The sequence below is a fragment of the Taeniopygia guttata genome, chromosome 8 (assembly GCF_048771995.1).
Source record: "Taeniopygia guttata chromosome 8, bTaeGut7.mat, whole genome shotgun sequence".
NCBI classification, from domain to species: domain Eukaryota; kingdom Metazoa; phylum Chordata; class Aves; order Passeriformes; family Estrildidae; genus Taeniopygia; species Taeniopygia guttata.
This window is the reverse complement of record NC_133033.1, coordinates 14,463,546-14,477,593: the sequence shown is the minus strand read 5'-3', so window position 1 is coordinate 14,477,593 and position 14,048 is coordinate 14,463,546. Positions and strand designations below refer to the sequence as shown.

The following is a 14,048-nucleotide window of genomic DNA, read 5'->3' as shown; positions in this document are numbered from 1 at the left end:
TGAATATTAATAATGTATGATTTTTTTTTATTGTACTGAATTATATTCAGTTATTCAGCATACGGAAATGATGTGCAACTAACAATAAGGTCCTTACCACTTGTGAAATCATTTAATTAGCTCATTTGTGGAGTCCATTTGGAAGTTATCACATTACATTGCACAGAACTGTACTTGTGTTCACTTCTGACCCCATCAGTTGCAGCCTACAGAAGCTTGGATCCATATGTCCATGATGGATACATGTGGTAAATGCCTTGAGGTTTATTTGTTTCTCTTGCTTGCCCTGAGCTGAAATTTTTAATGTTTTTTTCTTGAGTTACTGCAGAGGGGCTGACTTGCATGCCCTTCTCCCTGAGGGAGAAAGCAGAGCAGGAAGCAGTAGGTGTTCTGTAAACATAATGAAGAACAAAATGCATCAAGGTTATTTTGGTCCCCTAATAAATAATGCCACACACGCACATATTGTAAATAACTTTTACTACCTCACATCAAAACATTGTGTGTAACTGGAGAAAAGCAGCTGTTGCACAGAGCTTGTACCTGCTGGGCAGAGTGCAAGAGGAGCCTTTTGAAGACAAGGAACTGTGTGTCCTTTGTAAATACTCAACATTTTCTTTTGGAGAATTGCAGGGATCATTCAGCAGGCAAAGGAGAAGAAGGAAAGCGGGACATACACAGAAATGAGGAGAGGGCAGTGAAACTGGAACTTGAGGAAGTTTCAAAGCACATCCCAAATTAGGATATTTAAGCAACCAGAAGTTAGAAATAAGATTAGGATGGTACACTTCTTATATTTTATATGGCTGCTGTTACCAATACTTTTTCAGACAACATGTATTGTAGTTAGAACATTTCTGAGAAATGGCATTTATAGAGAGATTAGTGGAGCACTCCAAGCTTTTTAAGACAGCATATGTCAGTCTAAAGAGAAATAATTGTTAGGAAATAAATCAGTGTTCCTCTGTTGGATGTGACATGAGGCCTTTTTTGTGCAAGTACAGCAACAGTTACCACAAACTTGCTATATTATTAATTTGTATTTTTTATATGTTCAAATTTGAACAGCATAAATTTGTGAGAGTTGAGTACTGAGCATTTAGCAAAATAAAGGCTGAAAAGATATATGGTTGGGTTTTTTCCAGGGATAAATAGATGACTTTATCAGGATTCCTCACTTTAGTTTAAGAATTGACACTCTTAGGCATCTTCCATGCCTGGCACACACACAGGGGTCAGTCCCATGCTTTCAGCTGAAGTTGTTCAGATCCTATGGCAGGAAAAGTCTAAGGTTAAACGAGAGAATTCTAAACCAAACATAACTCGGAGCTCCCTCTGCAACTACTCAGTCATATCACTGGGTCTTTTGTTATGTAGGGTTTAGGAAATACTGTGACTGAAATCTAGTTATGGGAGAATGAAGATGAAGAGAGCAAACAGTGCTATATTTTATTTGAATTTTTTTCTAGGGAAAACCAGGGCCACCAGGGCAGACAGGAATAGTTGGGTACCCTGGACCAGAAGGCATTCCTGGGAACCCTGGAAAGACTGGGCTGTCAGGGAAGCCTGGCCCTAAGGTAAGTTGCTTTCCACATTTCTTCTATGTCATTTTGCATTATAGATTTTCCAGGGTTAAGGTATTTAAAAAGAAGAGACCATTCTCGGTTCCCTGAATATCTTGAAAATTAGACCAATTTTTTTTTATTTTCCTCCTCTTTTGCTGCTGATATTCCAGCCAAGATACAAAGTTAGCATAAGGGAAGTGTGCTGTGAGAACAGTTTCATTGGTACGGGACTGTAGTAACTGCAGCTAAGTGAAAGTTGTTTCTTAGAGAGGCTGCACAATTCTGGTCTTGAAAATTAGCCTGAAACTATTTCCTCTTAGGGTCTGAGATAATCCCCCATTTTCCCTATTGACTTTGTATTTGTAACCTATGTCTCTCTATCTAAATAATTATGAAGCTTTGTTCGAAACCCATGAAATAGAGCATTAGGTATGTGAGATATCTAAAAGCATTCTTGGAAATGGGTTTTCTCTGACTGTTCTTTGCTGTGGGCCAAAGGTGGTGACCTGCTGCCCCTGGGAGCAGCAACACAGCTCTTCAATTAGTCCCTCCAGAGAGGGGGAGAAGATTCCTTGAGTAGTTCTCATCATTAAAAGTCTGATTACTTTGATTTCCAGTATGAGTTTCTCTTTAGTTATAAAGGTATAAATTTCCGATCTAGTTGAACAAAGAGAAAATTAAACAAGTTACCCATAGGGGGCAGGTGCACCCTGCTCAAGCCTCTTCAGTCTCAGGTCATGAACCTCTTCCAAGTTCTTAAAATTCTTTGGAGCTGGATTCAGGAGAATGACCCCAAAGAATTTTTACATGTTTGCCTTTTCACTAAAAATTTCATGCAATCGTAGTAAAGACAACTCCATTACCCCATTACAGTTTGTAATAAAGGGAGGCTTATAACTGATTTTTGCCACAATGAATAAAAAGAGCAGAACTTTTGCTATGTAAGTTTGTAAGTCCAACAATCTATAAGCCACATCACCATATTCAAAAGCCCAGAAAATGACATTTACTACCAAAATCATGTTTTCTTCAACCCTTTTATTTCCATGAGTGCTCAACTGAATATCATAGGAAATAAGGAATATGTATATATGCTTATACTTCTATTAAATTACATAACAGAAATATCATTTATATGGTAGCAAATTTCCATTTGTAGCATGTCAAAAGTGGCTTAACCCCATGTACTCACTAACATGCTTTTTCATTTAAAATAGTTGCTTTTGTTGATAGGTTGATGTTTTCACACATTTTCATTACAAATGTTCTGATTTTTCTTCATCTGGTAATGTTATTGTGTGAGAATCTTTACAGCTATACTAGTATTACCAGGGTGCCTGATCCTTAGAAAACATGTTGAATTTTGAATATTTCTTTGAGAAGGTAGTTTCATTCTGTTTCATATTGAGTTACTTTTTCTTGAAAGATGAATACTGTGAAGTTCAAACAATTTTCAGCCTTTTACTTTTGGAATATTAGCAGAAATCCACATTATACTGCTGATCATTGTCTTTCTATAGAATTTGATGTTCTATCATTGTGTGTCCATATATACAGACAGCATTAAGTGGTTTTGGCTGATTTTATGTTATTTGCCTGTTTCAGCATACAATGAAAAAGCTTGCTTTACTGTTCTACTTGTAAACCATTATTTTCAATTTGTTAAGGGCAATAAAGGAAACTCAGGCCTACCAGGTCTAGCAGGTTATCCTGGAGCTCGAGGTCCCAAGGGATTGCCAGGCATGCCAGGACCCATGGGAGCACCTGGACTAAAGGTAGGTACATAAATGGGACCTGGTTGTTTAAGTACAGTTTTGCTGATACTGCTTATTCTTCATGCTGCATTTGGTGGCTGAGGAACCACCATACTACTTTTATGTGAGTAAAAGACATCAAGTCTTATTGGAAGGGTAAGATTACAAATTGTGTTTACCACATTTCTATAAACTGTAATTTGAAAATAGAGATCTCATCCACCTGAATGCTATTCCCAACTCCAGAAGTCATCAAAACACTTTGTATTTATTCACTCTAGCTTTAGGGTCAGATGTTTCCTGACTTATTTCTAAACTTCTGTAGCTACTAGAACAGTCACAATGATTTAAACATCTAAGTAATCTAGTATAAATAATTATCATAACTTCAAGCCTAAGTTGCAGGTTTGAGGGCTAGTAAGTATATCATTTATCACAAGACTTATATCGGTTTTGTTTAGCCCTTTCAGAAAGAAAGAAATCTGAGTGTGCTCCATCTTCCAGGCAGCTTGTCTAGTTTCCATTTGAATCAATGTGGATTTTTAGTTCAACAGCAGGGAGTTCGATAAGTACGCTGTATCTTGCTCGGAGGATTATTTTCAAAATTTACTTTTAACTTGTCTGTTCTGTGTTTAATTTTGTGAATTTTACTGCTTACATGGAGAGATACCATACTGGAATTGATCCAACATGTATGGTTTTATGTTTCCAATTCAAGGAGCAGTCAAGTCACATTTGCTTTTCAGTGTATGTTTCATTATTTTCCTGCAGGAAATAAAATGAATGGAATAAATCTATTTCTTAAGGAGAAAGCAAGTTCCACGCTTCTGGCAGAAAACCTGTACAGAAGAACAGAAAACCTGTATTTACATCTGTAACTTCCGTAATTGTACTAAAATATATATTTTCTTCTTATTGACAGGGTGAGAAAGGGCTTCTAGGTCATCCAGGAAAGAGAGGCAAAAGAGGCCTTCCAGGATCACCAGGGGACCAAGGACCAGCAGGAGGCACTGGACTGAAAGGACAGATTGTATGTAATCACAGTGGTTGATGCAAAACAAGTAGTCCAAGAGTTAGCAACGTGAACTAATGGTAAGGATGCCTGCTCCTGTTACAGGGAGAAGATGGAGATCAAGGTTTAATGGGGTTTCAAGGATTCCCAGGTCCAAAAGTATGTGCTCGTTCTTTTCTCTTAGACTGTAAGCTATTACAGAGTGAGAACATTATGAAAGCATAGAATTAATCGTCTTTAACACTAATTTGTTCAAAATATCTCTGAATTGTTGGAACATGGTAGTCAGAACTGTGTACTCCCGGTCTAAGGACAATCATTCTGGGTCAGTGCACTTGATATTTTCACTGTTACTGCTCTTAGAAATTTTCTTACTTTCACTGATTACAAGAGTTTGAAACAGGTGGATAGCTAATGTCCATGTTTGATTAAATTGCTCCTTTGCATTTTCAGGGTCCTGCAGGGGACATTGGCTTAGTTGGAATTCTGGGCCCGAAAGGTCCAACAGGCCAAGTTGTAAGTGTTTCACTACGTGAAAGAGATTGTTGGAATGGTTTGAAAATGGCACATGTTAACATAGAGAATAATCTTTTTTCTTATTAACAAGGCCAGAAGCCTCTACCCCAAACCTTTCTGTCTGAGTCTAGATACAGCACTGCTGTACTACATTGTGCATGCAGACACACAAACAGAGCTGGGCCCTTAATCTTGAAAGTAAAAAGTAAACTCTGCTAAGTGTGGATCCTTAGTGAAATTTTATGACTTTGTATTTCTTTTTCTATTGGAGTTGAACATTCTTCTAACTGGCAACATTGCTGATTGTGTAACTGTTCTACAGCAAAAGAAAATAGGGCTTAAACTTTGCCTGCAGTAAGACACAGTGGTGCTCAAGCATTATTGATTAATAGCTAGTCTTTTTTAAATGAAGATTTTATTTTTATCTAAAATGTTCATAACTTTCATTAGCTCATTGTTGTTCATGACATCTGCTTTACTACTCACCAAAAAATGTGGAAACATTGTTAGCATTTTTTTCATCCAGTGTGGCACCAATGTGAAAGGTTGAAGCATGGGAGGCCTTACTACAACATGTTCTCTCACTGCCACCTTTGCCATCACAGAAATGAATTTGTTCAGTTAACCAGATGCAGAGCAGCAGCTCTAGGGGACTGTTCTAATAGTAAATTTATTTTTCTAAACATTCCTATATGAGATAAACACTGGAAACAAGCAGTTTGCTCTAAGTGAAATGGAACTGAAAAGTGGCATTTTGGCAGCACTTACTGGCAACCTTGCAAGAGTCCTTGTGGGCAGTAATATAGCTCAATATACAAACGGTTGTAACTCAATAAATATGTGGTCTTTTGTAATCAGAGTACTTAAGTTTCCACTGTTTTTAGTGCATCGCTTTTCACATTAAAGAATATATGGGGGCTTTCCAAGCACAAGTATTACAAATTACTAAAATACTCACCTTACTGATTTTGTTGTAATGTGCACTCAATATTTAGAGAGTATCACCATGATCTTTTGATGTTTGACAGGTCTGTGTACTGAGCAACTTTAAATCAGGACATGTCATGAGGATTTCCTTCATTTTGGAAGCACAATGAACTAATAAATTCTTTGCTTGTTTACAGGGATATATTGGCCCTGTTGGTCAAGAAGGCATAGCAGGCCCAACTGGCAGGCCTGTAAGTTTCCCTTCACTTTTGTGTAATTTGTTTATTTCATTACCCTTTAGTTTAATCATCTTGTTTTTCAACTAGCAACCTTCTCATTTTTCTGTCTGCAAATAGCCACTAACAGGATCTTCCTTGTTATACCCTGCTGGTAAGTTAATGAATGTGACTCCAGCATCTGTAGTACAAAAAAAAAATTTAAAAAAAAAAAAATTACCAAAACCAGTGACAAGAAAGTAATTGCAATGGCCTTCTGCCTAAGTACAGCATGCAGAGAGCATGGGTACAGGGGCGTGGGCAAGCCAAGGTATAAAACAGCACACAGTAATTCCCATCTGGATATTCTTTCTCAGCCTTTGGTCTGAGATATATCTGCAGAGTATGTACACTCAGTTTCCATATAGTTTGTTTTTTATTTCTTGTGGGCTGAACTGTCCAGAGTGGCCCTCTAGACACTCTGAGAGTGCCTGTGAGGCCTTGTAAGGCTGTTCCAGGTGCTGATGAGGTCCCTGCTACAACTCAAATATCATTGTGGCCTCTCTGACAACTCCAATGCACACCAAGCTCCCTGCACTGGGGGAGCTCTGCCCTCATCCCTGTTTCCATCTCTTGTCACACTCATGGTACCAAAGCCAGATTTGTTTTGCAAGAAAACCCCATGGCTCATGTCTCCAGACTGCCCAACCATGCAAGGCAGTTTTAGAAACTCTTTGTACCATGAAGGTTCCTCTGCCTGATCAAGTAGACTTGGAGTAAATGAGAATGTCTAAAAATCAAAATAATCATAAAAATAGTAAATGTACAATAAAAGTAATAAATGCAAATATTTACAACTGCAATAGAAAGAAGAGGAATGTCTCCTCTATAATTCTTTCCACTTGTTGGAAAAATCAGTATTGTCTTGCTTCATTCTTTTCAATTGCACTGAGGAGAAAAACTTTACAGTTGTGTGCACTTGTATGAAGGCTTTCAATAGACTTCATATTGAATGTTGAAGTTTGCCATTATCATCAAGAAGGCATTTTAGATGAAGATTACTTCTACATGTTATGAAACGCAGCCATTAAGATGCAAAATTTTTCCAGAGAAGAATTTTAAGATTGTTGGTAACACAATTCAAGTGCAAAACCAGTCAACAATGGGGACAGAAAAATCGTGCCTTATCTGGTTATGAGAGTAGAACTAATAACATAATAAAAACATATATATGGTGAATGGATTTCTTCAGTGATGGAGAGTATTGAATTTTCTTCTCTAAAGATGGTGAAGCACGTGGATGAAATTGTGGAGAACACAGCTGATCGACAGACAATAGTTAAAGTTACTGACAGAAAACATACAAGCTGAAGAACACAGCTTTCCATATATAGGAATCACAAGATGTTTTCAATTAATTTCATTTGTAGTAGTACAGGAAAATTAAACCCCCAAAGCTGTAAATACTTCCACAGATAAGACTGAATTTTTCACTTGAGCAGTATAATTCCCATGGATATTAATCTGCTTATTTCAGTTCTAGGCAGCTAGAAAGTTTATCAGATTAACAGCTGCCCTCTCTTACAGGGACCAAGAGGTGAAAAAGGCACGAGGGGTGAAATGGTAAGATGAAACAACTTTTGTGCTTTCATTCTTTTGGCTGTGTAAAATCTGTTCCTGTGTTAGGCTGAATGTACTCATGTGTGTTCTGCATGCCAGGCAGTGGTGTTGTGCTCCTGGAGAGCACTGCCCAAGAAAGCTGGTAGCCAGGGTTAGAAGTCTGACCTTCTTGTTCACGTTGACTTAAGCAGATACACCCAGTGGGTGTGAGCTGCTGGGCCGTGGTCATACAGCAGTTTGGAGCACACTCCAAATCTGTCCATGTTCAGATCTAAAAGGAAAATCTTGTGTCACGTTTGCTGTCAAAGATCTAGCGCCTCACAGCATGCATGTGTTCATAGATCTGGATCTTCTGGTCCAGAAAGGGAGAACTCAGGAGAAGGCTGGACCTGCAGGGGGGTGTCCATGCAATGCAGTCCAACTGCAGGAGCTATGGGCAGCACTGATGGGTTATGAATTTGCTGTTCTTCATTTTTCAGCAAAAATTATACATTTGTGAATGTTGGATTGAATATTAAATTTGTCTTTGAGCCAGCTAAGTCTTCAATTAATTGTGGCTACATGAAAAGTCATAAAGTTACCATATTTACAGCAAATTTACAAACACAAAGTTAATAACTATGATATTACCTTCTGTGACAGTTGTATAATTCATTTTCCAATAACTAGCAGATGTGATCATGTTCCTGTTTCTCTTACCTTGTCTTTCACCCCATCTCACTTAAAATTATTTAGTTTCTCATTGTATTTTGCTTTTAGCAGCCACCTCCAAAAATTCAATCAAACTGCCTTATAAAAGTTTTGTAAAATAAATTTAAATATTCAAAACATTTTAAAGAGCTAAAGCTCAGAATGAAGCTTCTTTTCTGTGTCTTGGAGAACTCTCTTCTTTGATTCTAATGCTCTTGAGGCAATTGCTATCTCAGAATAAGAGGAAAACTAGTTTCTCAATTTGCTGTTATCTATCTTAGCTGTATTTTTCTACTGGTTGTTCATAACAATTGTTATGACAGCATAGAGCTAAAAATGCTGACACTTAAAAAAAAAATCCAAAAATAATCCTTAAAAAAACCACCCAGAATAGTGAACAAGAAACATCTGTTTCCATTATTGGTGCTGGTGTTTAAGAAGCTATTTCCTAAATAAGTTCTTGAATTCATCATGATGAGTTAATCTAGTAAGGCTGTTTTCAGAAGAAGAATGTTTAATTTTAAGTCATATACAGTGGCATTACTTTCCCCCGAGAAAGGGATTTATTTCCAACTGCTTTCACATACAAAGGAGACCAAAGTTTTTTTTCATCCAACTGTGTATTCTGAGCTTTAATTTATACCTTTTAAATTTATATTGGCATTCTTCCTAGAATCACATAGATTTTAACCTTTCCGTAGTATATTTAGTTGTATTTTTCAGTCTATCAGGGTTACAGGGTTCATTTCTAGAAAGAAATGTCCTTTTATCCCCAGAAAGACATGGTATGCAAAATCATGTCTTCTTATTGAGGCCAGTGGTAGAGCACACATTCTTTGTTAAAAATACACTCCCCAAGAATTTAAAAATGCTTAGAAAATACGAATGTCCTTGGGATTGTTCATGCTTTCATAGTTAAGTGTATGTTCTATTGTATGTAAAATCAGGGCCTCTCAGCATTAGTAAAAGATTGGGATTTTGGCCTTTGAACTTCTGTTTCATCAAATGGAGTGATTAAAGAATTAAGAACACACTGGAACTAACTAGCTTAGTCTCTGCTTTTGTTTTCATGAACTGGAATTAACACTTTTCTCACTTAAATTCTAATGCAACCAAAGGTTAAGTAGATTTTTAACAGTAATCCTGTACATTCCAGTAAAACATTTAGCAATTAACTTAGTCCATTAAAAGTGTAATTTAGCCTCATTTTTCTGCTCTGCAGCAGAAAGAAAGAACATTGGTAAAATCCCTACTCTGTGCAGTATCATTATATTTTAAAGATTTGTAAAGATATCTGATATCTATAGCTCTCTGAAATTTTAATGCATTTAAGAAATGTGATATTCCACAAAGTAGTTCAGAAACAGCATTCACTATTTACCTCTTTTTTTTTCTCATGGGTTTTACTGGCAAGGAGACAGTGGATCAAGACAAATGACATTCCTCTTTTGCAAAATACCTTAAATTCATTTGAACAGTGCAGGTTTTTATTTTTCAAACATTCAGTTCTATCTCAGAAACCACTATAAATTAGAACTGCTCTTGTCCCAAGACTTCTTGAGTCTTAAAATGGTGACATATGCCAAGAACATAGAGCATTAACTGAAGCATTCAGTCATCTGAAAAATATACTGGAATGTCTAAATCTCAGCATTCAGAACAAGGACATCTATTCATCTGAGAGCAGTGGTTACTTAGGGACAAACTGTTGAAGACTTTGTACCTTCCTTGATTTGGTATTTGCATAATCAAGTCCTGAACCAAGATAAACAAATATATCCTTACAATGTCAAATTTGTTTCTCAAGATTCTTTTTCACACTTTCTCTTTCATTTTATACTAAACATACTTGGCAAAGCATGATCAGACAGGCCAGTGATATATTCACATGAGACTGAAGGTGTCCTGGAGCAGTCTAACAGCACCTGAATACCTGACCTGATTAATTAAATGTGGAGTCAGCCTTCCCAGCTGACATAAAACGGTATAGCTCTGTGAAACCCAACTGATTTGCAACAGCTGAGAAATTATGCCAAAATAGTGAATGTAATCTGTTTTCTAATAATGAATAAAACCAATATTTTATGCATATTTAATAGTATAATAGGATTTCAAAGAAAATTTCAAGCTGGGCAATAATCAAACTCAGAAAAGTAATGACAGCTAGTTACTTCACAAAGAACCCACAGGAATATCCATACTATTAGTAATACATATGCTGAAATTACTTGTTCTTCTATTTCCTTTTGCCAACATTAATGAGTAACATCTTTTATAAAGATGTTAATCCTTAAATATCTACCTAAAGGATGGCTTCCAGTCCCTTCTATAGGTGTAAGGGGATGAAAAATAAATGGGGTCAGGATGTATCAGTTGAAAAACTCACAATATTTACAATCCATATCTTATTAAGGTCTTCTTGGTTAAGTATCAGAAAATCATCTACCTAAACATCCAGAAATTAATTCAGTTTTGAATTTCCTCTATTCTCCAAAGAACACATACAAGACATGGATCTTCCCTGAAAGCCATTTGCAGTCCATCAATATAGCCTTGCATAGAGCTGGTGCTTGGAATAATATGATGGCCCCCAATTTCCACATCCTTCATACTCCAGCACCAGAGCCCCTTGGCATGGCCAGGGCAGGTATGTGCAGACACACTTCAGTTGTGCAGCTGTCACTGTAACCCCAGCAGATGGCATTTTCTGGCACTACCACATGCTCTGCCTTAGGTCCGAAGAACTGATAAATTTGCAGCCTCAGTGACTTAGGTATATTGCTCCTATCTGGTTTGAGATCCTATTTTTTTTTTTAAATATACTTGAATTAATATTAGATTGAATCTGATCTTTCTTTTACCATTTCCAGCTGTCCTTGCTTTTGGCAGCTTGAACACAACCTGAGTTCAGCAGTTGTAGCATGAAGTGACACTCACACAGATCTTGCTTGTGAAATCTCACAGCAGAAACACTTGTTATTACTATATCAAGTAATTTACAGCTTAATTCCTATTTGACTAGATCAGTTTCACATTTGTCAGCATGACCACGTCACATCAGATTATTTCTCTTTTGGCAGAGATTTTATACTAGTGTGACCACACTGACGTATGAGGGCTTTTGTTGGAACAGCTTATTGTGCTCAAGTAATTGGTACAAGCAGTGCTGACAAAAGAATGTTCTGCTTAAATTGACTTAGCTGTGTTGAAAGGGTTTTAGTAATTCAAGGTGCAGATCTAGCCCATGCCTCTCATTCCTTCTTTTTTTCTCTTCTTAAGGCATTGCCACCTATTCTTGTGATCATTTGTTTGTTGCAATAGCTCTTATAAGCTTCGAGTCTATAGAGCTCGAAGATAAGAATCTAACAGAGACACAAGTGTCACTGCATATTAATAAATGTCCACAACCATTCCAGCTTAATGTGAATAGCTGAATAAAGAAAGAGTGGTGTGGTTCAGATGGGTTTATTGTGTTGGAAAGGTCCATGTTCAATCCTAAGGCAGCCTAAAACACAGAGTTACGTGCATTGTAGGCACTGTAAGATAGGGAAAAGCAGTTCCTTTTCCTCCTCTCCTCTGCAATCATCCTGCACACTAACATGAGGGCATAACTTCTTGAATAAAGAGGAAATCTGCCATATCACTGTAAAACAATGAACACAACATGTTCTGGCTGAAAATTGACACTGCTGATAAATTAAACTGATAAAAGCCTGGCACATACTAATGGATTAAAGTGGATCAGTTAGTTTTTTGCAATTACTGATAACATTATTTACCCCTTCTAGTACTTATCTCATCAGCATACATGTAACACTGGCACAATGTATAGCACATTATATATTAATACTTTCTATGACTTTTAAAGTTCCTTTCATATCAGAAGTAATTGGAGAAACAATGAACCAGACAACACAGGAATTCCAACATGAATATTCATATGTAAATGGAGCAGTGTGCTTTAACAATAACTAATAATCCACAACTTTGCCATAGCTGATATCACACCTTCTTCCTTATACACATTGGGACATGTTTGTGATTAAATAAATACATAAATGTAAACCGAGAGATTTTAATGTGTAACCATTTCATTATATCTCCATTTCTTCTAGGGGCCTCAGGGCCAGCAGGGCCAGCCTGGACCACCTGTAAGTGCATAAAAAACTGTGCCTATATTTTTCCATTTTGGTTGCACTATGTAAAGATGTGAAGTACCTAATAGCTGGTTTTTCCTATTTTCCAGGGACCACCTGGACCACCAGGACCAAGGGTAAATTCTGGAACAACCCTAACCTACTCTAACCAGTGCTTTATTGACAGGGAAAATAACACAATCCTTTTCAAATGTACTCCTTGTTCCACTGTTCAAAGAATTTAGCACCTGCACTTTTGCATATTCTTGTTCATCTTTTTATATTCTGAAATACCTGTTTTTTAGAAACAAGTGGATCTCAATGCTGCTGTTCAAGCTTTGTTTGAGTCAAATGCTGCCTTGCAGATGGAGGTATATATTTAAATGTACTTACGTTATCATACAGGAAATGCAATTATAATTTTATTTTTTGAGGACATAACAGGGTTTCTTTTTGAAGACTTAGTTTTAAATTAATAATGGATAGCAAGTAATTATAGAATGTAATGAAACATGCTAGGATTTACATGATGGAGTTGAAATTAAATTAAGAGACTCATCAAGACTTTTACCTTTTGTGATGATTGGTAGTAGTGAAAATTTACTGACTATCACACATAATGGACTATATCTGCTCAGACATAGAAAACAATAGCAGCATTTAGAGTTTGATTTTAAAAAATATCAACAGGTGTCTGGCTGCATTGGTGGCATGAAATCCCTTATGTGGGTGAAGTAAAATAAATTTGCATCTATTTTTTAGGTTAAGCCTAATTTCACTATTTCAAATCTGAAACCCCTAAGTTTAAAAATGCACCAGATTTTCCTTTTTTCCCCTTGTATCCATATTTTTATGTCAATAGATCATAATAACAAATTTGCATGACCTAAAGTCTGCCTTAAGGTCACTGCTCTGACAATTTTAATAAAATATCCTAATTTGTTCATTGGGATATGTTACCTTACGTTGTTTTACACAGCTGATTGCATTCATACAAACACTTTGATTCTGTCTGGCTATTCAATGGCCATTTGACATTTGACTCTTAATGCATATACTGTTGTTGTGACACTTCTTTGTGGTAACACATTTGCTAATGGCCCTTGGCAGAAATACCAGAATACTGAAGTAACTTTACTAGATCACAGTACAGAGATATTCAAAACGCTCCACTACCTTAGCAATTTACTGCACAGCATCAAGAACCCCCTTGGCACACGGGACAACCCAGCACGCATCTGCAGGGACTTGCTTCATTGTGAACGGAAAGTGTCAGATGGTGAGTGCCCACTTTCACACAAGTACCTTTCAAAGGTGCTGCTTCCAAATGTTGCTTTCTACATTAAAATTCTGATCTGATAGATTTTATGGTTTTACTCTTTTTTAGTGTATTCTCTTGCCTGTCACAAATATATTTATTTTATCATTAAGATTAAAATTTCTGAATTTTAAAGGTAGAAGTATGTAGCTATCTAATATATAAATCTTAGACAGAAAGTATCTATCAATAAACAGATTTATGCAGAAAATTTGAAACTGAATGCAATTTTGTGCTTTGAAGTTTTCCAAATATTTATAGCTAATCTTGCAAGATTCTAGATTCCTGATGAAAA

At 36.6% G+C, this 14,048-nt stretch overlaps 1 protein-coding gene across 1 annotated transcript in view; it reads left to right on the top strand.

The window, feature by feature from the left end:
* The window catches only part of COL24A1 (collagen type XXIV alpha 1 chain), a 115,865-nt gene that overhangs the window by 98,082 nt on the left and 3,735 nt on the right, over nt 1-14,048 (top strand). Inside the window, exons 47-57 of the mRNA XM_030279099.4 lie at nt 1,470-1,577; nt 3,233-3,340; nt 4,242-4,349; nt 4,437-4,490; nt 4,785-4,847; nt 5,972-6,025; nt 7,577-7,612; nt 12,415-12,450; nt 12,546-12,572; nt 12,741-12,806; nt 13,546-13,714. Coding sequence (XP_030134959.4) covers nt 1,470-1,577; nt 3,233-3,340; nt 4,242-4,349; nt 4,437-4,490; nt 4,785-4,847; nt 5,972-6,025; nt 7,577-7,612; nt 12,415-12,450; nt 12,546-12,572; nt 12,741-12,806; nt 13,546-13,714 — 829 coding nt within the window. The remainder of the gene's footprint in view (nt 1-1,469; nt 1,578-3,232; nt 3,341-4,241; nt 4,350-4,436; nt 4,491-4,784; nt 4,848-5,971; nt 6,026-7,576; nt 7,613-12,414; nt 12,451-12,545; nt 12,573-12,740; nt 12,807-13,545; nt 13,715-14,048) is intronic.